Source organism: Narcine bancroftii, chromosome 1 (genome assembly GCF_036971445.1).
Source record: "Narcine bancroftii isolate sNarBan1 chromosome 1, sNarBan1.hap1, whole genome shotgun sequence".
Classification (NCBI taxonomy): Eukaryota; Metazoa; Chordata; class Chondrichthyes; order Torpediniformes; family Narcinidae; genus Narcine; species Narcine bancroftii.
Genome location: NC_091469.1, coordinates 253676108 through 253702219, shown reverse-complemented (window position 1 = coordinate 253702219; position 26112 = coordinate 253676108). Strand labels below are relative to the sequence as shown.

At 41.4% G+C, this 26112-nt stretch overlaps 1 protein-coding gene across 6 annotated transcripts in view; it reads right to left on the bottom strand.

Annotated features, from left to right (window-relative positions):
• The window catches only part of pdhx (pyruvate dehydrogenase complex component X), a 236418-nt gene that overhangs the window by 120933 nt on the left and 89373 nt on the right, over window positions 1-26112 (bottom strand). For all 6 annotated transcript variants that reach the window (XM_069895573.1, XM_069895582.1, XM_069895612.1 and 3 more), the window contains exons 4-5: window positions 9769-9968; window positions 8623-8721 (exon numbers count right to left, since the gene is read on the bottom strand). In XM_069895573.1, the coding sequence (XP_069751674.1) occupies window positions 8623-8721; window positions 9769-9968 (299 nt within the window). The remainder of the gene's footprint in view (window positions 1-8622; window positions 8722-9768; window positions 9969-26112) is intronic.

Here is a 26112-nt window from a genome sequence, read left to right as displayed (position 1 = left end):
CATGACCTCCCAACCTTTGAACTCAATCTCTGTGTTAATGAAGCCCAACAGCCCATAGGCCTTCTTAACTATCCTATCAACCTGTGTGGTAACCTTGAAGGATATATGGATTTTTCCCCAAACGGGTCCACACTTTTAAGTATCCGACCATTAACCCTGTACTCAGCCTTCTGGATTGTCCTTCCAAAATGCATAACCTCACACTTATCTGGATTGAACTCCATCTGCCACTTTTCTGCCCAACTCTGCACCCACTCTCAGGGGCCCAAGAACAGATCTTAGTGGAACTCCATTAGTCACTGACCTCCAGGCAGAATACTTTCCTTCCACTCCTACTCTCTGCAATGGCGAGTTCTATCCCTGGCAACTGGGAGATTCAACTTGTTTGCCCACCAACTATCAGATGACAGAATGCTGCAAAGGTATTATTACAATGCCAGTTTTACTGCACTTGTGTCAAATTAATTCTTCAATTTTCAGTACTTCTGCACCCTAATTTTTGCTTACTCTTGCGATATTTCTTTCAGCAAAATTTTATGCAAATGTACAATCCTAAATATCGCTTGAACAAAAGTTTTAAAGATTATTTAATGAGCCTTGCCCTAATCAGAGGCTTCTCAAAGTTGGGCGAGGTGTTAAATAAATTTTCGCTGAAGGGAACTGTCAGTGATAGCTTTAGCAATCTCCATCAGGATGAAGCAGAAAAACTGGTGCCTCAGGCTAATTGTGTAAGTGAACTCACTCCTCTGACATGCACCTTGGAACTGAATGAGAAATGATCCTGAAGAATAAATTAATAAAAGCAGATTATTAAAAAAATGGTGTGCAAATTATAGTAAAAAAAAAGAAATTCTGATGGTTTGGCATCTGGCTCACCAGGTATTGTTTCCCAGGTTCTCCAGAAACTAACTAGGGACCCTGTTCCTTTGCCTTCTTTAAAGTCACTTGGACACCAGTTCCCATGCTTCCTTTAACTACCAGGATCCGATTTCCCGTGTTTCCTTTAAACTGGAAATTTATTATAATATTGTGTAACATTTAAAATGTTGAACTTTAATAACAATAACATGCAACAGTGTTCAAAATGTGCCTTGCCTTGCACCATCAGGGTCTCATTTGTGCCTTGCCTTGCACCATCAGGGTCTCATTTATGCTTTGCCTTGCACCATCAGGGTCTCATTTGTGCCTTGCCTTGCACCATCAGGGTCTCATTTGTGCCTTGCCTTGCACCATCAGGGTCTCATTTGTGCCTTGCCTTGCACCATCAGGGTCTCATTTGTGCCTTGCCTTGCACCATCAGGGTCTCATTTGTGCCTTGCCTTGCACCATCAGGGTCTCATTTGTGCCTTGCCTTGCACCATCAGGGTCTCATTTGTGCCTTGCCTTGCACCATCAGGGTCTCATTTGTGCCTTGCCTTGCACCATCAAGGTCTCATTTGTGCCTTGCCTTGCACCATCAGGGTCTCATTTGTGCCTTGCCTTGCACCATCAGGGTCTCATTTGTGCCTTGCCTTGCACCATCAGGGTCTCATTTGTGCCTTGCCTTGCACCATCAGGGTCTCATTTGTGCCTTGCCTTGCACCATCAGGGTCTCATTTGTGCCTTGCCTTGCACCATCAGGGTCTCATTTGTGCCTTGCCTTGCACCATCAGGGTCTCATTTGTGCCTTGCCTTGCACCATCAGGGTCTCATTTGTGCCTTGCCTTGCACCATCAGGTTCTCATTTGTGCCTTGCCTTGCACCATCAGGGTCTCACTGTGCTATAATGTGAGATGGCAACTAATTTGCTGCTCCAATAGCTAAATAGGTAGCCAAAGCAAGAATCAGAGGATAGTGGAAGTGTTCTCTGAGGAGAAGGCAGTGGAAATGCCTGTTCCTTGTTCCCATTTTGCAGTCCGTGTCAGTAGTTTGCTCATCTGGATGTCGGGTGAGGCGAGACTGAACTTGTTAGATGACTGATGAAAACTAGTCAGAAACAGTAGTACCATCATGGAAGTAAACAAGAAAGTCTGCAGATGCTGGGGACTCGTGCAGTTCTCAAAATGCTGGAGAAGCTAAGCAGGTCATGCAGCATCCATGGAAAGTAAAAAGGCCAAAATCTTCAATTGCCTTTTACTTTATATGGATACTGCATGACCTGCTGAGTTCTCTAACACTTTTGGGTACCATACATACCATGATCCCCTCCATGTCAAAAACTTGAGAGCAACTTTAATTCTCTCCACTCTACAACACAATGCCATAAATGCAACAACATGTGCATGTTGCTCTGTTCAACCCTCAGCTTCATGCGATGGGGCATCTGTCACTGGTGTGCAATGAATTGCAAGGCTGGCACTCAAGCTCAAATGGACTGGTGAGCTTCACTGCAGAAAAGCCTGCAAGAGATAGTACATAGGGCCAAGCAAGGGTGTAAATGCCAAACCAGCTTTGTATGGTCAGCTCACTTTCGAAAACTGTAGGTCAATCCAGCCCATTACTACAATGCACGAAGTAAGTCAAAGCCCAAATATTATTGGGACAAAAGAGAGGCTCTCTTAAAAAGGCATAGGAGAGTTGCTCTTAACATAACATAACATAACAATTACAGCATGGAAAACAGGCCATTAGGCCCTTCTAGTCCGCACCGAACCAAACACCCCTCTCTAGTCCCACCTCCCTGCACAATGCCCATAACCCTCCATCTTCTTCTCATCCATATACCTGTCCAACCTTTTCTTAAATAATACAATTGACTCCGCCGCCACTATTTCTCCCGGAAGCTCATTCCACACGGCTACCACTCTCTGAGTAAAGAAGTTCCCCCTCATGTTACCTCTAAACCTCTGCCCCTTGTCTGCTTTTCTACGATAAAAGCTAGTAACTGGATAAGTGTGGAAAAAAGGTTCACATATTCTTATGCTTCCAATGAAGTTAATTAGACCAATAATTAGGCTGTGACAAATAGTTCTCAAATCATTCAGCCTGGAAATAAATGATTGCAGAGAAACTTGCATCCACTTATTTACTATTGAAATATTTACTGGGTATATAACAAAAGAAGTTGTACAAAGATTTAATCTAGTTTCTTAAAACATTGAAACTCAAGGACCACAATTCTCAAAAATTCAGAATTCCTGACTCAGTATTTTTCTACACTGTCGATACAATTATACAAAAGTTCTACAAAAATATTGGAGCAGCAAATACAAGTCCAGGACTGAAATAGCTCTATGAACTGTTGACACTCCTGCGTGTGAATTGTATAATGATATAATTTGGTTCTCAACAGCAGGTGGCATGATGCAGCATGTTTCCAATTGTCCATGCCAACTCTATCTCCCATCTGTCCTCTGGTCAAAGATTTCACTTCTTTAAAGGTTTTGGCCAGTTGATATCTTGTAAAGTTGCAATTCTCCGTCCTGGGGATTCCCTCACAACACTGAATCATTGAAACAGGCCAATGAGAAACATCTGATCACTGTAGCATTGGCCTACTGCACAACTATCTCTTCAGCTTAGCAATAGCTTAGATCTGGGTTTGCATTCTCATCTTTGCTGCAGATTTCTTGGGGATCACTCTTTTCAAACCCTCCAGCAGACACGTTGGGATAAAGGTCCACGGATCCAGAGTATGCCAAAATGGTTCACAATGAAGCAGCTGAACCAGGTTGTCCCAATGATGTGATTCTAATCCACTCATTTCAGCAAGCAAACTTGCACTTCAGAGCTGCCAATTACTGTGTTTGACTAACAGCAAGAAGGAATATTTTCAGGGGTTATGCATGTCTGACAGATGTAAGGTAAAACATCATGAGATGGGAATGTGTAAGGAGTTACCCTGTACAAGGCTGTAACAAGAAGGGGAGGTGTCCTTGTACTCCTGTTAGGTAAAACATCATGAGATGGGAATGTACGGGGCAGTAACAAGATGTGAATGCATCCTTGTACTTACAAGATAAGAGAGACATTGATGGATTGAGAGGCAGGAAGCTAGCAGGGAAAGGATAGCAACAGTTTTAGTCATTGGACAAGTAATGATATGATGATGTTCTAAGCACATATCCAAGGGTATAAAAAATCACCATTTTGCTGATAACGGCAGAATGCATTCTCCGACTAACTTTGTTAGTCGCAAGTGTTACAATCCGGTAATAAAGAACAAAGAACCCTGATTTCGACTCAGCCTGGTGTTTGTCTCACTCATTCATGAACAAAGCAGACCTAACACAGAGCCAATGGATGTCTTGTCTGAATCCACTAATGGGGAAATTGACACTGAATCCAACCATCTCTGGAAATCACAGCACAACTTCGGGGTATTGACAACGGTAAATGTAAAGGCACTGACACAGAAATAAGATTTGCTCAAGTGTGCCTCAAAACCCTGATGGAAAAGCTCAGCAGGGCAGACAGCAGCAAAAGACAAGGTACATAAATCTATAAGTCCAGTACCTCCTGGTTCAAGAACAGTTTTTAATTCAACAACTATCAATCAGGCTCTTGAAGCTCCCCACACTACCCTTACCATTAACGAGCCGAGGACCACCAAAAATCTGTCTGCACTACAGATGCAAAGCCATATTTGCACGATTGACTTAAATGAAAATGTTTCCACACCTTTTAGATATTTTTCTCACTGTACATTAACTACTGGACAGTGAGAAAAATATATAAAAGGTGTGGAAACATTTTCATTTAACTTCTGTATATTTTAGTATACAAGTCGAATCGTGAAACCCTAAAAAATTTCTTAGGGGTGGTCAACATATGCCAGATAAACTTTTGAGACCTTAAATTCACCGAGAAAACCAGATTGACATCAATTCGGCGTACAAGTTGATGCTGGAAGCACCTCCCCACAGCCGGCACCACCATTCTCCGACACCTCCCCACCGCTGGGTGCTGCCGTAACCACTCCTACCTGGGACCCTGAGGTCGCCATCACCGCTCCTGCCTGGTAGGCTGATGTTTCTGCTCCTGCTAGGAGCACAATGTCATCATTCCAGCTGTTATTGTTTGGTAGGCCAAGGTTTTTTTTTTAACTTACTTAATTTACAGCTTTGTTACTTGCGATTGGGGAGTTTTAAAAATTTTTTGGGTTGTTCCTGGGAAGGCTGGACAGTCTGAAAAATGGGGGTCAACTTATATACCAAAATATACCATAAAACCATTAAAATTAGGCTGAAAAATGGGGGTCGACTTATACAACATAGTATACTTAAATTGTTGTTAATGTGGGAAGCTGCAGCTGTACATTGCACTTAAGTATATGACAATAAACTCTTCATTCATTCACAGCATCTATGGAAAGAGAAACAGTCAACATTTTGGGTCTGTGACCTTTTCTCCTGCACCCTCAGAGAATAGAGATGGTTAGAGAGATATGTGCTCAGCAAGGTCCAAAACCCTGATTCTAGTGGCACACCAGTTGAATATCCTCAAACCCAGGCTCTGCTGTAGTATGATGTTAATCTATCATTTAAAATTCCTCCTCTGTATTGTGAGGAAGATTTGCTGCATTTACACATGCATTTCCTGGTTGCTTGTTTGAAGCAAGTGGTATGAGGCCCCCAAGTGGATTGCAGAATTATAAGGCATGCCCTGACAGCAAATACAGGGAAGGAATTTCAAGTTTGTTATAATCTGAAACAGCTTTTCTCCAGACCACAGTTCACACACATATACAGTACCAAATATATAAATACACGCACACACATATCAATTATAGGATACTGCTCATCAATCTCACAGCCTGCAGGAAGAAGCTATTTCTCCCAGTCCTGATTTTGATGTTCATGTACGTCCTTCTTGATAGTAGTGGGCCAAAGATACTGTGTGCTGGATGGAAATGGTCTTTGATAATTCTTTGAGCCCTATTTAAGCAACACTCTGGTACATGTCATCAACAGAGGAACGGGAGACCTCAATGATCTTCTCGGACATTTTGATGATCCTCTGCATTAACTTCTGGTCTGACGCTTTGCAGCTTATATACTATAATGTAGCCAGACTGGACACTCAATTGTGCTCATGTAAAATGCTCTTCACTGTAATCTTCCCCCATCTTCATTCTCCCTTTTCAGCTTCTTTCAGGTAGATGTTGTTTCCTCAAGGTGGCCAGGTTATAAGGCACAAAGCAGATTTCTCCCACATTCCAAAGTGATATGGGGCTTGTAGGTTAATTGATTACATGGGTGTATTTAGGCAACGTGGGCTCATGGGTCAGATGGGCCTGATACTGTGCTGAATCTCTAAATTAATTTAATTACTCTTTATGAGGTGCCTTGGAACACATCATGAAAGACCCCAACAGGAGGATCTTGTGTTGAGGCCACTGGTTCCTTTTTCTGAAAGTCCTGTGAATATAAATGCAACCTTACTCTCCAGCACAGCCAAAAGCCTACAATCAGAAGCCAAGGGTCGAAGGAGCAATCTTTATCCCTAAAAACCTTCTTTCTCGTTTGCATCGGTGATTAAATCAAGTGAAGCACAACAGAAGTGGAAAGCATTAGGGTCAGAGACAAGGATAAGAACTGAATCTGCTAGAGGAACTCAGTAGGCCAAGCAGCATCAGTGGAAGTAGTAGAATGGTTGATGTTTCAGGCTGAAACTCTATCGAGTCTGGGGGATATGGAGAAGAGAAATCAGTGTAAAAAAGGACAGGGGTCCCATGTGGAATTGGTAAACCAGGTAGAGGTGAAACATGATATGACAGTGGCAGAAGATTGGCAAATGCTGGACAAAGGGAATCTGAGAAGAGAAGGTTAGAATGGTAGTATAGAGACCAGATAGAACCAAAGGGGAGGTGAAGGGACAAATCAGCGGAAAAAATCTGATGGGAAGATTGGGTGGGGGGGGGGGTGGTTGGGGTTGGTGGAGGAATGGAACCAGAAAGGATGTAGGATAAGAATGGGCAGGGATCTGGATCAGATAGGGGATAGAAAAGGGAAGAACAGCAGAAGTGGTACAGAAAAAGAGGGGACTCATTACCTGAAATTTAAAAAAAATTATGTTCATACCATTGGCTCAGGCACAATGCAAGGTTTTGTTCCTATAGTTTAGGTTGGGCTTCACTCTGACAATGGAGAAGGCCCAGGCCGGACAGGTCAGGGTGGGAATGGGAAGGGAAGTTGAAATGGCACATAAGCAGGATCTCAGGATAGCTATTGCAGACATAGTGTACATGCTCTGCAAAACAGTCCCCAAGTATAGTTCGGTTCCCAATGCAGAAGAGGTCACATCAGGAGCACTGAATGCAGTAAAGATAAAGATTTTCCATTGACTGTCAACAACGTCTGCATGCATGGGAGTAACCATTGTGGTTCGTGAAGAGCATCAGGTCCAACTGTAGAGATGACGAATTCTCTACTTGGATAACGTGCACTTACAATGCACACAGTGGTGGGCTGCAGATTCTGAAATATGAGATGCATCAGCTGCTGCTTTTAACTGCACAGAAATCAAGTAGCTGAGAATAACAATGTCTGGATAGTATTAGCATTCTTCCTTATGGCCAAAGCAGACCAAGTTCAGTTGCCAAGCTGGAGCTATAAAAGGTAACAGATGCATGGCTCCAAAAAGACACTCGATGGATGTTCATACCAAGCCACACCTTCTGCTCCTCCTCCTATGAGCGCCTTTGATAAGACAAGCTTTGCTCTGACTCCTCTACCCCTGTGCCATGTTGTGCAGAACACAAAACATGGCCACTATAGAATCTTTAACAAGCAGCAACAAAGTGCACTCAAACTTCATGCTCATGTTCCTAAAAAAAATTTATGGTCATTAATTGCCTTTCCTTCCTTTAAAGAGCATTCTAATTTTACGACTGCCTTTTGCAATCTCATTAGTGAAATAGTTTATGGCAGCAAGGTTAGCGTAGCGGTTAGCACAATGCTATTACAGCGGCCTGGGTTCAAGTCCAGCGCAGTCTGTAAGGAGATTGTATGTTCTCTCCATGTCTGCTTGGGTTTTCCCACCCTTCAAAACATATGGGTTGGGGGGGGGGGGGCTAGTTGGTTAATTGGATTAATTAGATGCATTTGGGCAGCATGAGCTTGTGGGCTGTGCTGCATGTCTGTTTAAATTTAGAATTTAATTTGAAATATACACCTCAGGGGCAATGGCTCAGGATAATTATGTTAGTTTCTTGGCTTAACCCTCTTCCATTGGCAAATGACTTACAAATGATTTCTTCGCAATTCAATTTTTGAGAGATTCAGCACCGTAACAGACCTTCTGACCCACGAGCCCACGCCACCCATTTATATCCATATGTCCAATTAACCTGCTAACCCCATACATTTTTGGAACGTGGGATGACACCGGAGCTCCTGGAAGAAACCCACATAGACACAGGGAGAAGGTACAAATTCCTAACAGACAACGAGCAATTTGAACTCAGGTAGCTGATGCAGTAATACATTGCGCTAACCGCTAATCTAACTGTACTGTCCTTTGTATTGCATTGATTATGGCCTCTGAACACTTAAACTGGAACTGAAGTGCACATTCACTGTTTACCTCTGTTTAACAGTACAATTTACTGTAACAATGGTTATGAATAATATGTGCAGGGCTCAACCAGGTGAGCAAAACCCAACAATATGCACATCAACCAGATGACTAATTCATACTTACTCTTTTGTGAAGATTCCCCGTGGACCGGTTGGGGGTGTGCTGCCTGGTTCAATCCCATGCATTTGCAGGATGTGGCGAGCAGCTGGACTTAAACGAACTCTTGAGGGATAAAGCGAGAGACAACAAAGTATCAAGATAACATTCCAGAACTGAATTAAAGGGCAGCTACAGAGATGGGAGTTCTGCCATAATTTGTGAGAGGAATTAAACAGAGGTCCTGTCTTTTATGTTTTAGCCAAACCATTATAAATTAGTGGATCATTTTCACATTCTTACTGGTGGGAGTTTATTCTGTCCGATTTGATGCATTCCCACACTGTACGAGTGTCCACTCTTCCAACATATTATGGCTGTACTCAAAAAGCTGCTGAACTGAAAGTGACATATATGTCGGAGTATAAGACCCTTGAAGCACCCAGAATACATGCCAAAAACAGAGGTGTTCTTCTAGGCCAGATACAAAAACATGACAAAATTCTATTCAAAATACCACTCGATTGGCTCCATAATCCACTCAGACCCCATCCTACAACAAATCTTTAAGTTAGTGGTATATTAGAAAGAAATATTTATTGTAAAAAATACATCTAAAATCTTTTAAAATCACTGTCACTATCATCGTCTGAGGCAAAGAACTCGGCAAGCAGATCCGGACTCTCACTGTCATCACATGGGTCCCAGTCTGAATCTGTTCAGTCAGCTTTCGCTTCTTTGTCAGTGCCCCAGAATAAATCATTTTCTGTACCATCCATTGCACGAGAGATACTGCACTTTTTGAAAGATTCTTCATGAATGTTTCCAATATTTGACAATGGAAATTGGTGTTAGCTCTTCAATGACTTTTAACTTAAAACTTGTTTCATATTTTCTTCGTTTTGCTGGAGGATCCATGATAACACCCACCTTCCAGCCACACCCAACAGCTCAGTCAATGACACACCAGCTCAGTCAACACATGTATTTTTTTTTGGGGGGGGTGGGTCATCTTATACAACCAACATGTGATAAAACCATGAAATTCAGGATGAAATTAGGAACCTCGCTTTTCTGAAGGTCATCTTATACACTGAAATATACAGTAGTTTTCAGTATATTATAATCCTTTAAACAAACTGCATAATGTTGTCTCAGTTTCTCCATACTTACTCGCCTCTGCCTGCTGAATGCTGCACTCTGTCAGAGGTAGAAGCCAGAACGGCTGCCAGTTCCTTTGGGGCAGGTACAGTTGGCGCAGGAGAAGGAGGTCGTACCTGGGAGGGAATTTCAACTTGGTTCCAGTCTTCACCTTCAGCCACCAACAGAGCAATTAAAGAGCCTAATGAAACATCTTTGGTGCCTTCTTCCACCTGGAGAAACACAGATGAAATGTTTTAATATGTGACTCTTATTCTAGAATAGATTTACTTTTATTATCGGCCCATTTGCAAGGACGTGTAGTATCTGCTGAATATTAAAGTAGAATGTTGTCAGACCATTCTCTTTTATTATTAACATGTATAGTCTCAGAAAAAATAGACACCACATATAGATGGAGATTTAATTATTTATTGTTAAGAAATGTAGAGTTTTGTAATTTTATGAGAGACCAAATACAACAATATTTACAAATAAATACATATTCAGTTAATAGTAAATTTGTTTTGTGGGATGCTTTAAACACATAATTAAGAGGACAAATTATTCATTTTTTGACCAAAATAAGAGAGAGTATTCTAGTGAGGTTGATAAATTGGAAAAGGAGATAGAAAATTTCGAAAAAAATTTACAGCAGAATTCAACAGAGACTAAAAAAATACAATTGATAAATAAAATTTGCATTAAAATTCACTACAGACATAAAATGAAGAAATGATTACAAAGAATTAGATAAAAATATTATCAATTGGGGAGAGAGCCCATAAAATATTAGCATGGCAATTAAAGACAGAGCAGACTTCTGGAACAATTAATGCTATTAGGAAAAATTCACAAATTATATATGAACCCCAAGATATAAATGAAGCTTTTAAGGAATTTTATATGAAATTATATACATCTGAATCTGAAATGGATGAGGTTAAAATTGTTGATTTTTTAGCTGACCTTCAGTTACGTTTTTTTGAGTATTCAAGAATGTAATGAATTAGATGCTCCCTTTACTTATATAGAAATTATAGAAGTACTTAAATCAATGCCTAATGGGAAATCTCCTGGTGAAGATGGATTTACATCTAAACTTTATTTTACAAATTCAAGATTTATTAATGCCTTTATTAATAGATGTATTGAAACAAGCAATGGTGGTTCATTCTTTACTAGACTCTTTTTCTCAGGTAATTATAACTGTTATTCCTAAGAAAGATAGAAATCCTTTAAACATTAGATCGTATAGATCTATTTCTTTGATAAATGTTGATTATAAAATTGCAAATAAGATTCTAGCAAATAGTTTATCAAAATACTTACCAGATTTAATTCATTTAGATCAGGCTGGATTGATTAAAAATCGTTATTTGGCAGATAATATTGCAAAATTAATTAGATTGATTCATATTTCTCGGGAGGAATCCAACTTACCAATGGTCTTATCATTAGATGCCGAAAAGGCTTTCGATAGGGTAGAATGGATTTTTTAATTTAAAGTATTGGTAACATTTATAGTTGGATTGAATCTTTATATAGAAACCCTTCTGCCAGAGTGGTGACAAATGGCCAAACATCATCGTCTTTATTATTAGAAAGGTCTACTAGACATGGTTGCCCCTTGTCTCTGGCACTGTTTTATTAGCTATTGGACCTTAGGCTCAATTGATAAGATAAGATAATAATATTAAAGTGAAATCTGAGGAGTATAAGATTAAAAAATTAAGCTCCACTTATTGTATATACACAGGGCAAATGATAATCCTAGATCACCATCTGACAAGTTTCAATCAAAGTTTCCTCCTGTTTTAATCTCATCAATATTAATTTCATTCAACAATGACTAAAATTGCTATTGCCTTGTTTCTGTCAACTATTCCTCATGGAGACCACTTGCTTTCTGGTCTTCTTGCACCTTTCTCTGTGGGACATGTTAAAATCAGCCTCTGTAATCCCTTTATGGTAGAATACAGCAAACATTAAGTAAAAGGGCTGTTTTGCTACAACAAAGTGGAAATCCTGCATGATTAGGCATTAGGAAAAGAGGGAATGCTGACACCACATATTCCCAATTTAAAACTGAGGGGTGAATCTTGAAGGGCAACATTCTTAAGTAGGAGTCTGAGTGTTTCTGTCATGTACAATGAACAGATGCACCAAAATTATTACTTGATACGTCTGTACCTGTACATAAAATACACCAATAATACCATAAATTCAGTTACTATAATATGCCATGAAACTGAGGAAGAGATAATAAATGTAAAAGTATACATAAATAAATATTGACAGTTGCAGTTTATGCAAAAAAAAAAATTCAATATTGCAAACTGAACTTTCAATGGCCCCAGAGTGTATCATGGTTAGGGTATTCAAGTTTATTTGTCCAAAAATACATAGTACAATGTGAATAGATCTTTATATACAGCTGTGAAAAACAGCACAATTTATAAAGAACAGGGTCGCAGTAAGAACGAATATTAGTTAGCACCAAGTAAAGGTAGCATTACAGCACTGTTAAGGGGTTCATATGAAGACTGTGGAAAATAAGCTGTTTTTAAGCCCGTTGGCATGTAATTTCAGTTTCTTGGTTAGGGAACTACAGGGAGGTTCAAAAGCCTGATAATTGTTGGATAAAAAATGTTCTTTAACCTGGAGGTGCTGGACTTTAGTTTTCTGTACCTTCTGCTTGAAGGCATTGTGAGTAGAAAGATTGAAAAAAGTTCAGAAATCTACTAAATGGATTAATTTTGATTGTCTTCAGTAAATGAAGTTATAGATTCAAGATTCAATTTATTGTCATGTTAATAAAACAGTGTTATATTACATGGAATTGCTTTTGCCTGCTGCAAGGCAGACATATTTGCCATCGGCAGAAATTGTCTTACGGTCAGAGAAAGAAAAGCAAAACAGAGTCCTCTCAGAATCACCAAGTGTCCATGGATTCAGTTCCCGAGCTCTCTCTGCCACACAGAGTCCATGCCAAACCATTGGCAACCCGAGCTCCAGATCAAAATCTCCAACACGATCCAGAACCCCTCCATGGCTTTGGCATGGGTCTTTCAGCCTCAGAGCCCCTCACTGAATGCCACCATGGTCACTGGCCCAAGGGTAGTCTCCTCTGCTTCTCCTTCTCTGAACAAGAGGTGGGGGGTGGTCTCTCTGCCAGTCCTCCGCTCCCCTGGAGTCTGCAACCCCTCATGGCTGCTGCCGATCAGAGGTGCCGCCACCTTGGGCCCAGACCCCATGGTCGCGGGATTTTAAATAAAACTTCCTTTCACGGGCCGTTCAAAGCCCATGTGGAGCTGACAGCAGTTGAATGGATGGCTGGACCTTGAAGGAGCGCTGTATCTTCGCTCCTAGCTTTCTGTGGGTACACAACAGCAATAGGACTGCCGGAAGTGCTGCCATTTAAAAAAAGTTTTAATAAGCATTCCATTACCAATTTTGTGGTCTGAAATATTTACACATTATTGAGAGCATATAATTTAAAAGAAGAATTATAAGATTAAAAAGGAACTTAAAGGCTCAGCTCTGATTTTGCAGAAATTACTATTTTTTTCCTTGCTATAGAAATGGAAGCAAGAGGGTAAAACAGTAGAAGTGAAAAAAGAGCAAAATTGTTAGTTTTTAATGCTCAATCACTTTTTGTGGGCTCTGTTCTTGGTGGGAGTTCTGCATTAAGAGATTTGCAGTAAACTCTCAGTATAGTTAGTATTTGCGTATCATTAACTACTACTTCAGTTGACTTGCGTTCTGGCTCTCCACTCCTTCAGCTCCTGCCAGCTGTCCTCTCATTTCTGTCAATGTCACTCTCAATCCTGTTGTTATTCTTTTCCACAATTGCTTTGCTTCTGCTCCCACGACCTGGGGAAGCAGAATTGAACTGAGCAGTCCTCTCCTGCTGTTGGGAGGATGGGGGCTGCTGGGCGAGCTGGAGTGGTGTGATTTTTAACTGGCTCAGTTGTCTACTCTCAAAACCACATGAATGAGTTATCCGATGTAGAATACAGAACGCACAGTCCTCAATACCTGCTAAGCAAAAAATTATTCATCTATTTTTCTGAAGAAATGCTGGTCCTTCACTTTTACTTACAGCTCCCTGAGCCTGTTGCTGCTCTAATTCTGCTTTCACAAATGACTGTGAAGAATATTGTACATCATTTGCCTTGACATTTCAAAATCTCAACCCTGAACAACAAACTATTCTCAAGTCCTTTGAAGCTGAGTTTTTGAAGCTTGGAAAGAAAACGGCGAAATAATAGGCAACCCTGCCAAGTATTCCTTGTCCTGCCACATCAAGCTGCAGAGAACTACGTTTCATTGCCTGAACAGAAATACAAGAACAGAGTTTTTAAAAAGTGTTGGACTAAATATCCACTTGAAGGATTCAAACAATTACCCCTTGGAAGAAAACAAATAGTGCCCAAATAATTCTATGCCAATACCATTCCATGGGGAAAAAAAAACACTACTGCGACTGTTCAGAAGCATCACACAAATTTCCAGGGTTTCCAGCCCAAAACATTCACTATCTATTGCTTTCCATGGATGCCACCTGACCTGCTGAGTTCCTCTAGCACTTTGTGTGTTTTTTCCAGCATTTCCAGACTTCTTGTTTGGCAATTTGGACAAGACTGGGTTAACCTTTGAGTGTTGAATATAAAAATCAGAGACAAAATCTGTGTTCCCTATCCTTTTGCTGACGGAGCTGCTGTTCACTTTCGGCTTTTTTCAATTTTTACAGAAAGCTTCATACGACAAACCTCAAAAGCAGCCTAAGGTTAAGTTATTAGCCAGAGATAAATTCTAGAAAATGCAGATTTTAAAGAAAATATTTGTTTATTGTGGTCTGTCCAAACATCCATTCAGCAATTTAATCTGGTCTTCAATAAATAGCTACAGTTGATATGTTAATATTTAAGAATTGCCACCCAAGTCAACATTAGATTTTAAACAATACCAGCGTTCATAAATAAATTTCCACCATGTCTGACCATGCCTGCTGGATGCAATTTGCACATACCTTGCCAAAAACAAAATGTAAGAGCAGAGGAGATACAGAATTGGATTGTTCTTTCACAGCCCAAACCCACCGAATGCCTATCTTTGAGCATTGGAGTGTGATGACTTTTTGTGAGCTGCCTATATGACATAACTGTATCTCCTGAGACATGACAGTAAACAATTCAATTTAATTCTTCAGCACTGATTGGCATATGATGATACATTTTAAGCTACAGAAACCTTCTACTTGAAAAACTGACAGTTTTGTCATCAGACAAACATCCTGGTCCAATTCCTCTCGTTAAAAGTTAAATCTGATCACGGATTATGACTGAAACTGGCAAAGATGCACTTCTCCGTCCATCTGGTCATTTAAAAATTGTTTTTTTTTTATATGTAGAGCAGGTGCAAAGCAAATGGTCTGATACTGAAGGTACCTGCAGAGAACACCTTCACAAAGCTAGCTTTTTTTTGCATTGCAACCCCACAGATAAGTATTAGCAGTCATGAGTGATATTTGCAATTTACAATGGGGTGGCTTGAACTTGACCTGGATTCCTCGTCATGAGCAGGAACATTCCTCGGCTGAACCCAATACTTTTTTCCAAGCTGTAAGCAGAAAAGAAGGATATCTCTGTCTAGTGCTTATCCTACGATAATTCTGCTGATATCAAGAGATCACTCTGAGGTTATTAAAGAGTAAATGGAGCAGTGTTTAATAAAGAATGCCAAACCATTCTGTTAACAACAGAAAAGTCATTAAAAACACTATCACAGCCCTGTCGTGTTAGGGCATTGAGATGAATGGAGATAATAAAGCAGTGCCAAGGTAAGTGGATTTTTACCCAGGAAACAAGTACTGTTTCTCTTAAGGTATCAATAATTATCACTTCAGAATGTTTTTATATATACCAACATCCCCCTGCCCATATTTTGGTGCTCCATAATACATCAGCTTCTTTTAAAACTTCCACATGTGGGCTCACTTGAAAGTCTCGGATTCACATCAATCACTATCGACCTTTTAGCTCAACAGTTTATTGACCTGCTATTGCTCTTGCACCAGGAGCTTCATTCCCATCTCCCTTCCAATTCCTCCACCTTCTCCTTTACATCTTTCATCGCTTTCACCAAATCACTTTCATCCGTGGTTTCTGATGTTCACACCAAAATGCCCTTCCCTTAATTTCTACACCCCTTCTTTGAGACAGTCCATAAACTCTACCTCGACGTCAACACATGAGATGTACACTCAATACACAACATAAATGCAACTGTTTTATTCCACGTTAAAAAAAAATCACCTGTACAAAGCAGACACTTATTTGGAAGTGCATAGCACAACACTAATAACAACCAAGATAAATATTCAAAAATGTACCGACTCAAAATCTTCCAGGCCAATAACACAATAACACCAATGAAGAGAGACAGTACTGTTGAACATTTGACATCCATCACCCACTAAACCATTCTTCCCTTGCTAAAGCAAGTTACAAGTGACAGTAGCAACACAGAAGAAGCTGAGCAATGGCCATCTTCAACTGCACAGAAGCTCAACCATCTCTGCTTGATATCCAAGCTTTAACTGCTGCCAAGTCTCATGAGCATTTTTGGGGGGCAGCACTAACTGGAAATTGAATCTGACCTGCCACCTTAATAGTGAGTGAATATAATGTGAATATAATATAATATAATATAATATAATATAATAGAATAGAATATAATATAATAGTGAATATAATATAATAGAGTGAATATAATAGTGAGTGATGCTGAACCAAGCCATGAAAGACCCCAACAATGAAGATGCTGTTTACATCCGGTACCGCACGGATGGCAGTCTCTTCAATCTGAGGCGCCTGCAAGCTCACACCAAGACACAAGAGAAACTTGTCCGTGAACTACTCTTTGCAGACGATGCCGCTTTAGTTGCCCATTCAGAGCCAGCTCTTCAGCGCTTGACGTCCTGCTTTGCGGAAACTGCCAAAATGTTTGGCCTGGAAGTCAGCCTGAAGAAAACTGAGGTCCTCCATCAGCCAGCACCCCACCATGACTACCAGCCCCCCCACATCTCCATCGGGCACACAAAACTCAAAACGGTCAACCAGTTTACCTATCTCGGCTGCACCATTTCATCAGATGCAAGGATCGACAATGAGATAGACAACAGACTCGCCAAGGCAAATAGCGCCTTTGGAAGACTACACAAAAGAGTCTGGAAAAACAACCAACTGAAAAACCTCACAAAGATAAGCGTATACAGAGCCGTTGTCATACCCACACTCCTGTTCGGCTCCGAATCATGGGTCCTCTACCGGCACCACCTACGGCTCCTAGAACGCTTCCACCAGCGTTGTCTCCGCTCCATCCTCAACATCCATTGGAGCGCTTACATCCCTAACGTCGAAGTACTCGAGATGGCAGAGGTCGACAGCATCGAGTCCACGCTGCTGAAGATCCAGCTGCGCTGGATGGGTCACGTCTCCAGAATGGAGGACCATCGCCTTCCCAAGATCGTGTTATATGGCGAGCTCTCCACTGGCCACCGTGACAGAGGTGCACCAAAGAAAAGGTACAAGGACTGCCTAAAGAAATCTCTTGGTGCCTGCCACATTGACCACCGCCAGTGGGCTGATAACGCCTCAAACCGTGCATCTTGGCGCCTCACAGTTTGGCGGGCAGCAACCTCCTTTGAAGAAGACCGCAGAGCCCACCTCACTGACAAAAGGCAAAGGAGGAAAAACCCAACACCCAACCCCAACCAACCAATTTTCCCCTGCAACCGCTGCAATCGTGTCTGCCTGTCCCGCAGCGGACTTGTCAGCCACAAACGAGCCTGCAGCTGACGTGGACTTTTTACCCCCTCCATAAATCTTCGTCCGTGAAGCCAAGCCAAAGAAAGAGAAATAAACAAAAAAACTACAGATGCTGGAAATCTAATCTAAAAGTAGAAAATGCTGAACATACTCAGCAGGTCTTAGAGCTAACATTTCAACCTGCATCTTCAACCTGAATGTAAGCTTGGTTTCTCTTCCCACAGATCTGCAGGGTATTTTCTATTATTAGCGAGGCCCTTAACCTAGACATATTAGACTGCAAGAAGGTTCTCTTGACTTCCCAAGCATTCTAGCACAACACAATTACAAATTGCAGTGAGACACAACTCCTTCCACATCCTCCTAACAAGTTCAAATCTATCCAGGACAAGATTTAAGTAACTCTCATAATCAATTGACTATCTACACAAATTCAATGCAACAAAGGCTCCGCTGTCAACATCTCCCAACTTGATCACCTCTGTCACTTGTTGGGAATAAGCATCCTGGGAACATCATCACCTTTGAATGTCCCTTAAGACCCACCACCTTAACCTGAGCATACTATTCCTTCATTGAAATTGAGTCAGTGGTCTTGAAACAGGGATGGCCAACCTTTTAATTTAGACATACCAGCAATGGTAACAGGCCATTTCGCCCCACAAGTATGTACCAGGGGTGTAGGTTAATTGGGTGGTACGGACACGTGGGCCGAAATAACCTGTTACTGTGCTGCATGTCTAAATTAAAAATTAAAAGGTTGTCCACCGCTGGTCTAGAATGACTCACTTGGCAACATTGTTGGAAGTTCAATTTGAACTGTACAGAGATAATTTGAAGGAGGCCTTTTTAAAGCAGTGCATTTGAATCACCCAGGCATCAAAAGCCCCTTTCATACTGGCACTTGAACCCAGTAATTAACCATCAATTTATTGGTTTACCTGCCAATGTGAAGTCTCCCTAACGGGTGTGGGGTGGAGGGGGGAGAGGGGAGGATGCAAATCGACCTGCAAATAACTACCTAGGGAGGTAGTATATGTGAAAAGTCCCTTTCACATTGGGAAACTGTGAAATTGGTGGGTGAACAAACTGTTTTGAAATACCGGTAGGGCCGTTTTGAATTGGCATACCAGGTCGCCCACTGTGAATGGGACACCCGGTATGCAGGGTCTAATTAGTGGCGTATTGATGACGTTCTTGCATATGTGCTGGAATGTGAAGGAAACAAAAGATATTCTTCTAAATAACAACACTAAATAAAAAGAAGGTTCAAACTTTGTATTCAATTTACTAAATTTGCAATCTGGATCAATGAATTATGATTTTGTATTTAAACAAAATTATTTATGCTTATTAAAAACATAATTAATTAAGCACAGTATGAGCCCTTCAGCCCATGATGTTGCGTCAACCTATATAAAACTACTCCAGTATCAGAAAATCTTAGCGGGAATAAAACACACATGAATAAGAGCGTGGGAAAATGCATGCACAATTTATAAAGAACCATGGAAAATTGTAGCAGTAATAAAAAAGACAAGAATAAAAGTGCATGGGAAAATACTGAATTAAAGTATACTTCAAAAGTTCTGTTTTGCTTGCAGCAAGAATGCACTCAACTAACTCAGTCATCTTTTTTGCTTGTTATTTTCTTCAATGATTTTATCTGCTCCATTATCCTCCTACTGTTGGATGTGGGGGTGGTGTGGAGTGTGTGTGTGTGGGGGATGCGCTTGGAAGGGGGGAATCTTCTTGTACATTTCTCAGTGGCGTATATAGGGAAAATAGTGCCTATGGCAAGCACTGAAATTGCGGCACCTCCCTCCATTAAAACTTACTTACAAGGCGTGGAAAAATTATAATGGGGATAACACACACACACACACACACACACACACACACACACACACACACACACAGTTTATAGCGAGTGTGGGAAAGTCGCAATGGGGATGAAATACATGGACATGCACACAAAACGAAGTGGGTACATACAACAATCAAGGAGAGATAGATATGTCTGTGAGAGACAGAAGGGAGAGAAAGATGAGTGAGAGAAAGGGTGGGGAGGGAGACAGACAGACAGACACTGCGGGCAGGCAAGGAACTAGCCACCTTTTCATTTAAAGCCCCTGTGTCCCAGTGTGCCTTGACATAAGGAAAGGGCTGTATGCACTGAGCACTCATGGAGGGGTTTCTCTGCTGCACAGAATTCTGGGAGGGTAGGTCTGCCATCGCTCAATGTGTCACTCAGGATGTCATCGCTGGAGGATATGCAACCCTTTCCTCTGCGCTACTTGGTAGGTAATATGAAAGAGCACACAGAACTGGTTTTTCTTAGTCCAGCGTGAATGCCCTACTGGTATTTCAAAATTATTTGTTCACCTGCCAATTTAGCAGTTTGCCAACGTGAAAGGAGCTTAAGAAATAAAGGCCAAACCAACAAAACACATAATAAGAGAAAGAACAAAAGAAACTTTTCTGTTCTACTACATTATAAATTCTTTAACGTTTGCTATGATAACATTTTACCATGATGAAAAATTACTGCAAAGATTCTATTAAGGTGGCATGTACTTTGTTCGATGACAAATTATTTCTGTGGAACAGGAAATCAATGATTTTTGGCTGCCAAAAATTGTTCCTATCATTGAAGTGTAATGTTTTTGAAGTTACAACATTATCAAGTATTTAATGCTGCCATAACATTTTCCCTGTTTAATTATGCAGAAATTAATGATCCATAAGCAGGTGAACAGCCATTGCACAATAACTATAAGCCTTGCACACAGTAGTGCAATCACTGACAGTTTGGAATAGACAGAATCGATTAAAGCAAGTTGAAGTTAAAGAGGAAAGTCTGCAGACACGGTGACAGTAGTGCAATCATTGACGGTTCGGAATAGACAGAATCGATTAAAGCAAGTTGGAGTTAAAGAGGAAAGTCTGCAGACACGGTGACAGTAATGCAATACACAAAAGTGCTGGAGAAACTCAGCCACTAACACGCCATCTATCGGAAGTAAAAGATGTCTCACTCCTTAACAAAGGGCTCAGGCGCAAAACGTTGGTTACCTTTTATTTCCTGTAGATGTTGCATGACCTATTGAGTTTCTTCAGCACTTTTTATAACTGCTGGTTTTGAATTGGAACACAATAACCTGCTTACTTTTGGAATACAGATTGGGCAACAGGAGAGTGGAGGAGGGATCTGGAAATGAGGTGATAAACCACTCCAAAGCTATGAGCATTGTCAAACTTTCCACATTTTGCTGTGTTCTTTAATGAAGCTAAAATGAAAGGGCACAGCTTCTGGGTTCTTGACCTGTGGTTATTACAGACAAATTGAATTGGCCGTTTTGCAAAAAGATGAATTGATGGATCGGTCAAGTGGCCTCTTCAATGCACGCTTTAGCACAAAATCATGTACAAAGAGCATAATTCAAGTAATCCACCATATCCTTCAAAGAGACTGTAATTAAAACAAAATACAAATCTATCTTTAGTATAAATAAACATGCATGACTATAATTAAAAGGCAACACATCTACTACAACCACTGCCTCACAACACCAGAGGCCGAGGAACAACCCTGACCTCAGGTGCAGCCTGTGTAGAGCTTGCACCCTCTAACCATGTGGGTGTCCTCCAGGTGTTTAGGTTTCCACCTGTACCCAAAGATGTGTGGGTTAGGAGGTTAGCTGACCAATGTTAATTACCCCTAGTGTACAGGTGAGTTGCTGCATTGGGGGAAATATTAGCTTTATGTCTCGTGGACTAGACTAAGAGGTGTAGAAGTTATGCGACAGCTCAATATAACCAGAGTTAATGTTGATCTGCCGCACTGAGAGGGTTTAGTACCCACATCTTGAGATGGACATGGGAAGGAGTACAGTGATGAAACAATAGTATGATAACTGGGTTAAATTACAAGGAAAGATTATTCATATTTAGGGTACAATTTAAAGAGTTCAACAGTGTGACAAGCAAAACTTTTCAAATATTCAGAGGGGCAAACTCATTGGAAAATCTTGGCTTGGGCGCAGAATTAAAAAATTCGCATTGGACCTTTCAAGTGTGAATTGGGAAAAAGATTTGAGATGCTAAGAGTAATTAAAAATGGAATACTACTCCAGTAACAACAATTGATGCTAAATCAGTTGCTGATTGTAGATCTGTGACTGATAGTTTCTGTTAACACCAGGCAAGAAAATAGAATCAGGTTACAGATTAGCCACGATCACACAGCAAAACAAAGTAGGTTTTAAAGGCTAATTGTTGTGCACCCATGTTTCAAGGAATGATGGGTAAGGCTTTAGGCTAGTGATTCACAAAGTGGGTGCTGCCATCCCTCTGTGGGCAGTGGAAAGATCCAAAGGGGCATTGAGGAAAAGGTGGAGGTCAGGGGGCAGTGAGGGAAAAGGTGGCAGCCTGAACCATCAGCCTTGTTATTATTCAGTCTTCTGCAAAGTTTCATGAAGAAGCCAGTGCAGTAATGTTCTGGCCAGATTCGGGATGGCAGTAGTGAGCAAAATAAATGGTGACAAGGCATTCTCGCGAGAGCTGGTCTCAGAGACTGTCATGTTGTTACAACCCCTCGCTCAGCACCATTGCCACTACCACCGCTCAAAACCATCACCATTACCCCCTCTCAGTACTGCCACTAACCCCACTCTTAGTGCCACCACCATTATTGCCCCTCAGCGCTGCCACTACCCCACTCTCAGCACTCCCAGTACCCCACCCCTGTGCCACCTCTAAATCCCCACTCAGTGCCGCCACTACCCCTACCCCACTCCTCACCACCTCTACCCCTTCAGCGCCACCACGAACCCCCTCTTACTGCCTTCACCACCCCATCTCAGCGCTGTCACCACCCACCCGCAGCGCCACCATCAACCCCCCTCTCAGCGCTGCCACTAACCCCTCTCAGTGCTGCCACTAACACCCCTCTCTCAGCGCCACTACTAACCCCCCTCTCAGTCCCACCAGTAAACCCTCCCACCCTGCTCAGCACCACCTCTAACCTCATCACCCCATTCAGCACCGCCACTATTCCCTCTCTTGGTGCAACCACTACCCCCTCTCAGTACCACTGTCACTACCCCTCTCCCTGTGCCACCACTACCACCCAGCACCCCCACTACCCTCTCTCAGCGCCATCACTAAACCACTCTCAGGACTGCCACTAATCCCCCAACCCTCTCAGTGCTGTCGTAACCTCTCCCAACCCCAGCGCCATTGTATGGGGGGAGGGGGGGTGTTGTCGGGATGTGGCCTGGAGGCCAAGGGGGCGATAACCCAAAAATGTTTAGGAACCACTGCTTTAGAGTTATGAAGCAATATCCTGTAGATTTAATTTGCACTCGGTAGAAAACTTGTCACCTGGGAAAGTTGTCAGGCATGTGAGACAGAATAGATTATTGGGACAATGAGTGGGAGAATGATGGCAATGCTCTGAGAACCAGATGAAATTTGATCGGCAAAATGTGAGAAATAAGCTTCTGAACATTTACAAAAACTGTCAACTGTTTTATAGATGGAAGATAATGTAAATGAGAAATTCAAAATAACCAAATATAAAACAATGTGCTGCAAATACACAGCACGTCAGACAGCAAATGTGGAAAAAGAAACAGGGATGATGCCAGGTCAATGAAACTTGGGGATTTGGGACTGTACCTCCCTTTGCAACTAGATCCTGAATGTCCTCATTGGCAGACCCTAATCAGTGTGGATGAGCAACATCACCTCCTCTTCAATGAGTATAAAAAAAATGACGCTGCTGGAGCTGGTGTAACGACCAACATTGCCACTGGTGCAGACCCGGGGAAGCACGAGCAGGGTCACAGCTCCCTCATGGGGTCCTACCACCCAGTCCTACTACTAACGACTCTGTGCAGACTTTAAACAGCCTGTTAAAGGAGCCAATGGTGTATCGCAAACTGCTTTGCAAACAGGAGCATCCAGGAACACAGATGGTTGTAGCAAGTGACAAACCTAGCCAAGTCTATTCCGTCCCCCATTATGGATGGGCGCTGTGCTGCTTTTACAAGCGCTCAAAATACCAATAGGAGTTGGTCTTGATGGCTCAGTGAGTGGGGAGGGAAGAAGGAGTTGCTGACAAAAGCAGCATGCTTATCCTATCTAGCCTCTTTAAAATTTAAAGATGCATCATATCATCCCACAGCAATCTTTTCTTTGAGACAGATAAACTGTCTCAGGACTAGTTTCATTTTTAATCAAAACTGTATAGCTATGGTTGGAAAAAAGGTCTCTCAGTAATTTATTCTCCAGTATTAAGCCATACAACAAAGGATTGTTGGGATCCACTGGTGAGGTCTCATTCTGTGGTTACAGCTGGATTGTTTCACAATGGAAGGGGATAACTCTTCACTCACTAAAGTACACACCAGTAAAAATCTACCATTCCGCCCACATTCATTGCATTTCAGCCTTGTTTGCTAACAGCATAAACCTCCTGCAGCCTCTGACATTATTCAGGATTCTCAGCACGACTCCTGTGCCAGAGAATCATCTGAAGAAAGTGCAATTCAGCAGAAGAATTATTCAGTGTTTAGAACCCCAGGGAGCCTTTCAACAAATTGCTCCACTATTCCTCCGAGCAAGTGGAATCTTGCCTTCTTGCAAGTTGTAATGAAAATTCTATTTGTAATCTTCCTTATATAATTCACAATTTTTGCTTTTAATTTAGGGTGGTTTATCTTCAGATTTTAAATCTAATATCAATTTTTATTGATGAAAATATCTCAACTAATTCTACAGGGCAAATCAACTCAAGAATTTCTGTTAAACAATACTTCAAAAACAAGGAGAGGGAAGGACGTGATTTGCAATAGTTGTTATTTAGCTTAGTGTCTGCTTAGTGTCAGACAAGCAATAGTCCAGAGATCATAGCAAGTATGTCCTTGGGCTACCCTGATATACTTTCTTCTGGTCATTTCCAGATGGGATGAACTAATTAATACGGCATACCCCATCTGCCCCTTTGTTGAAGAATGACACCTCAGGAGGGGAAAAAATATTTGGACACTGACTACCTTTGTCAGAATTTAAGCAAGTGTAACTTGTAGCCATTCATGTTAAATGGTTACAATCCATAATTTTAGAATCGTAACCTATTTAATTTGTACCAAGTTGCTGAGAACTGTATTACTTTGCAGTTATTTAAGTTGACAATATCAGATGTTTACAAGAAAAAGAAAAATGAGAGCAAGAGTAGGCATTTGATCCATTAAGCCTGCTTTGCCATTTGATAAGATCAAGGTTGATCTGGCTGTGGACGCCAGCCTTTTTCCCCTAACTCTTAATTCCCCCACTATGCAAAATTCCATTCAACTCTATCTTAAATATATTTAATGAGGCAGCCTCTGCTACTTCCTTGGGCAGAGTATTCCACAGATATGAAGAGGAAGGGAAAAGCAGTTCCTCCTCATACCTGTCCCAAATCTACCCCATTCAATGTCACCACTAACCCCTCCCCCCACCCACCACACTCCATGCAGCCTAGCAAAACCTTGTACAGATGCAGAACCACTTTGCTCTTAAATTCAATACCTCAAATCCATTTCTATCCCCTCAAATCATTTTAATCAGAACTCCAAATAATTATGATTATATATCTGCTTTTAATTTTCTGTTTATTTTTCTGTGTGAAAATGCAGGTGAGCTGTGATAAAGTGCAGAGCAGTCATCCTCTTAGTTCAGATTTATTGTCAGAGTATTTGCATGACACTGTTCACACTACTGACCCATGACTGCATCTGCAGATTCAGTTCCAACAGTGTCATCAAGTTTGCAGATGACACAACCATAGTCAGCCTCCTCAGCAACAATGAGGAGTTGCACTATAGAGAAGAGGTGGAAAATCTTGTGAAATAGTGCAAGAATAACAACCTGAGTCTCAACGTGGACAAGATGAAAGACTTCTGGAGGACCAGAAAGGACCACCCTCCACTACATATCAACAATTCTGTAGCTGAGAGAGAGTGAACAGCACCAAGTTCCTTGGAGTTCACTTAACTAGTGGCCTATCAGGGACACTCAATATCCCTTCACTTTTACAGAAGGTGCAACAGTGATTTCACTTCCTGAGAAGACTGAAGTGGGCAAAGCTACTGGCCTCCATTATGCCAACCTTCTATAGGAGCTCTATAGAGTGTCCTGGCTGGCTGCATCACAGAGTGTATGATTGCTGCAGAGAAATGGATCGGAGGTCCATCCACAGGACCATAAGAGTGGCAGAGAGGATCACTGGAGTCTCCCTTCCTGTAAAGGTTAAAACCTTGTGTTTTTAACTCTTAGGTAATTTTGTGCCTGTCTCTTTAAGAGACTATTGTTTGTAGTGTTACCATAGTAACTATGATGTAATATGTCGCAATATCCGCGCAGACTAATGGCTTGCTTATAATATGTAGAGGAAGGGTGAGCATGAAACATTTTTCTTTGAATTTTCTGTTTCTCTTTAAATTTGTTTTTCTATATCATTTCGAATCTATTTAAAGTTTGAGTTTCTTTATAT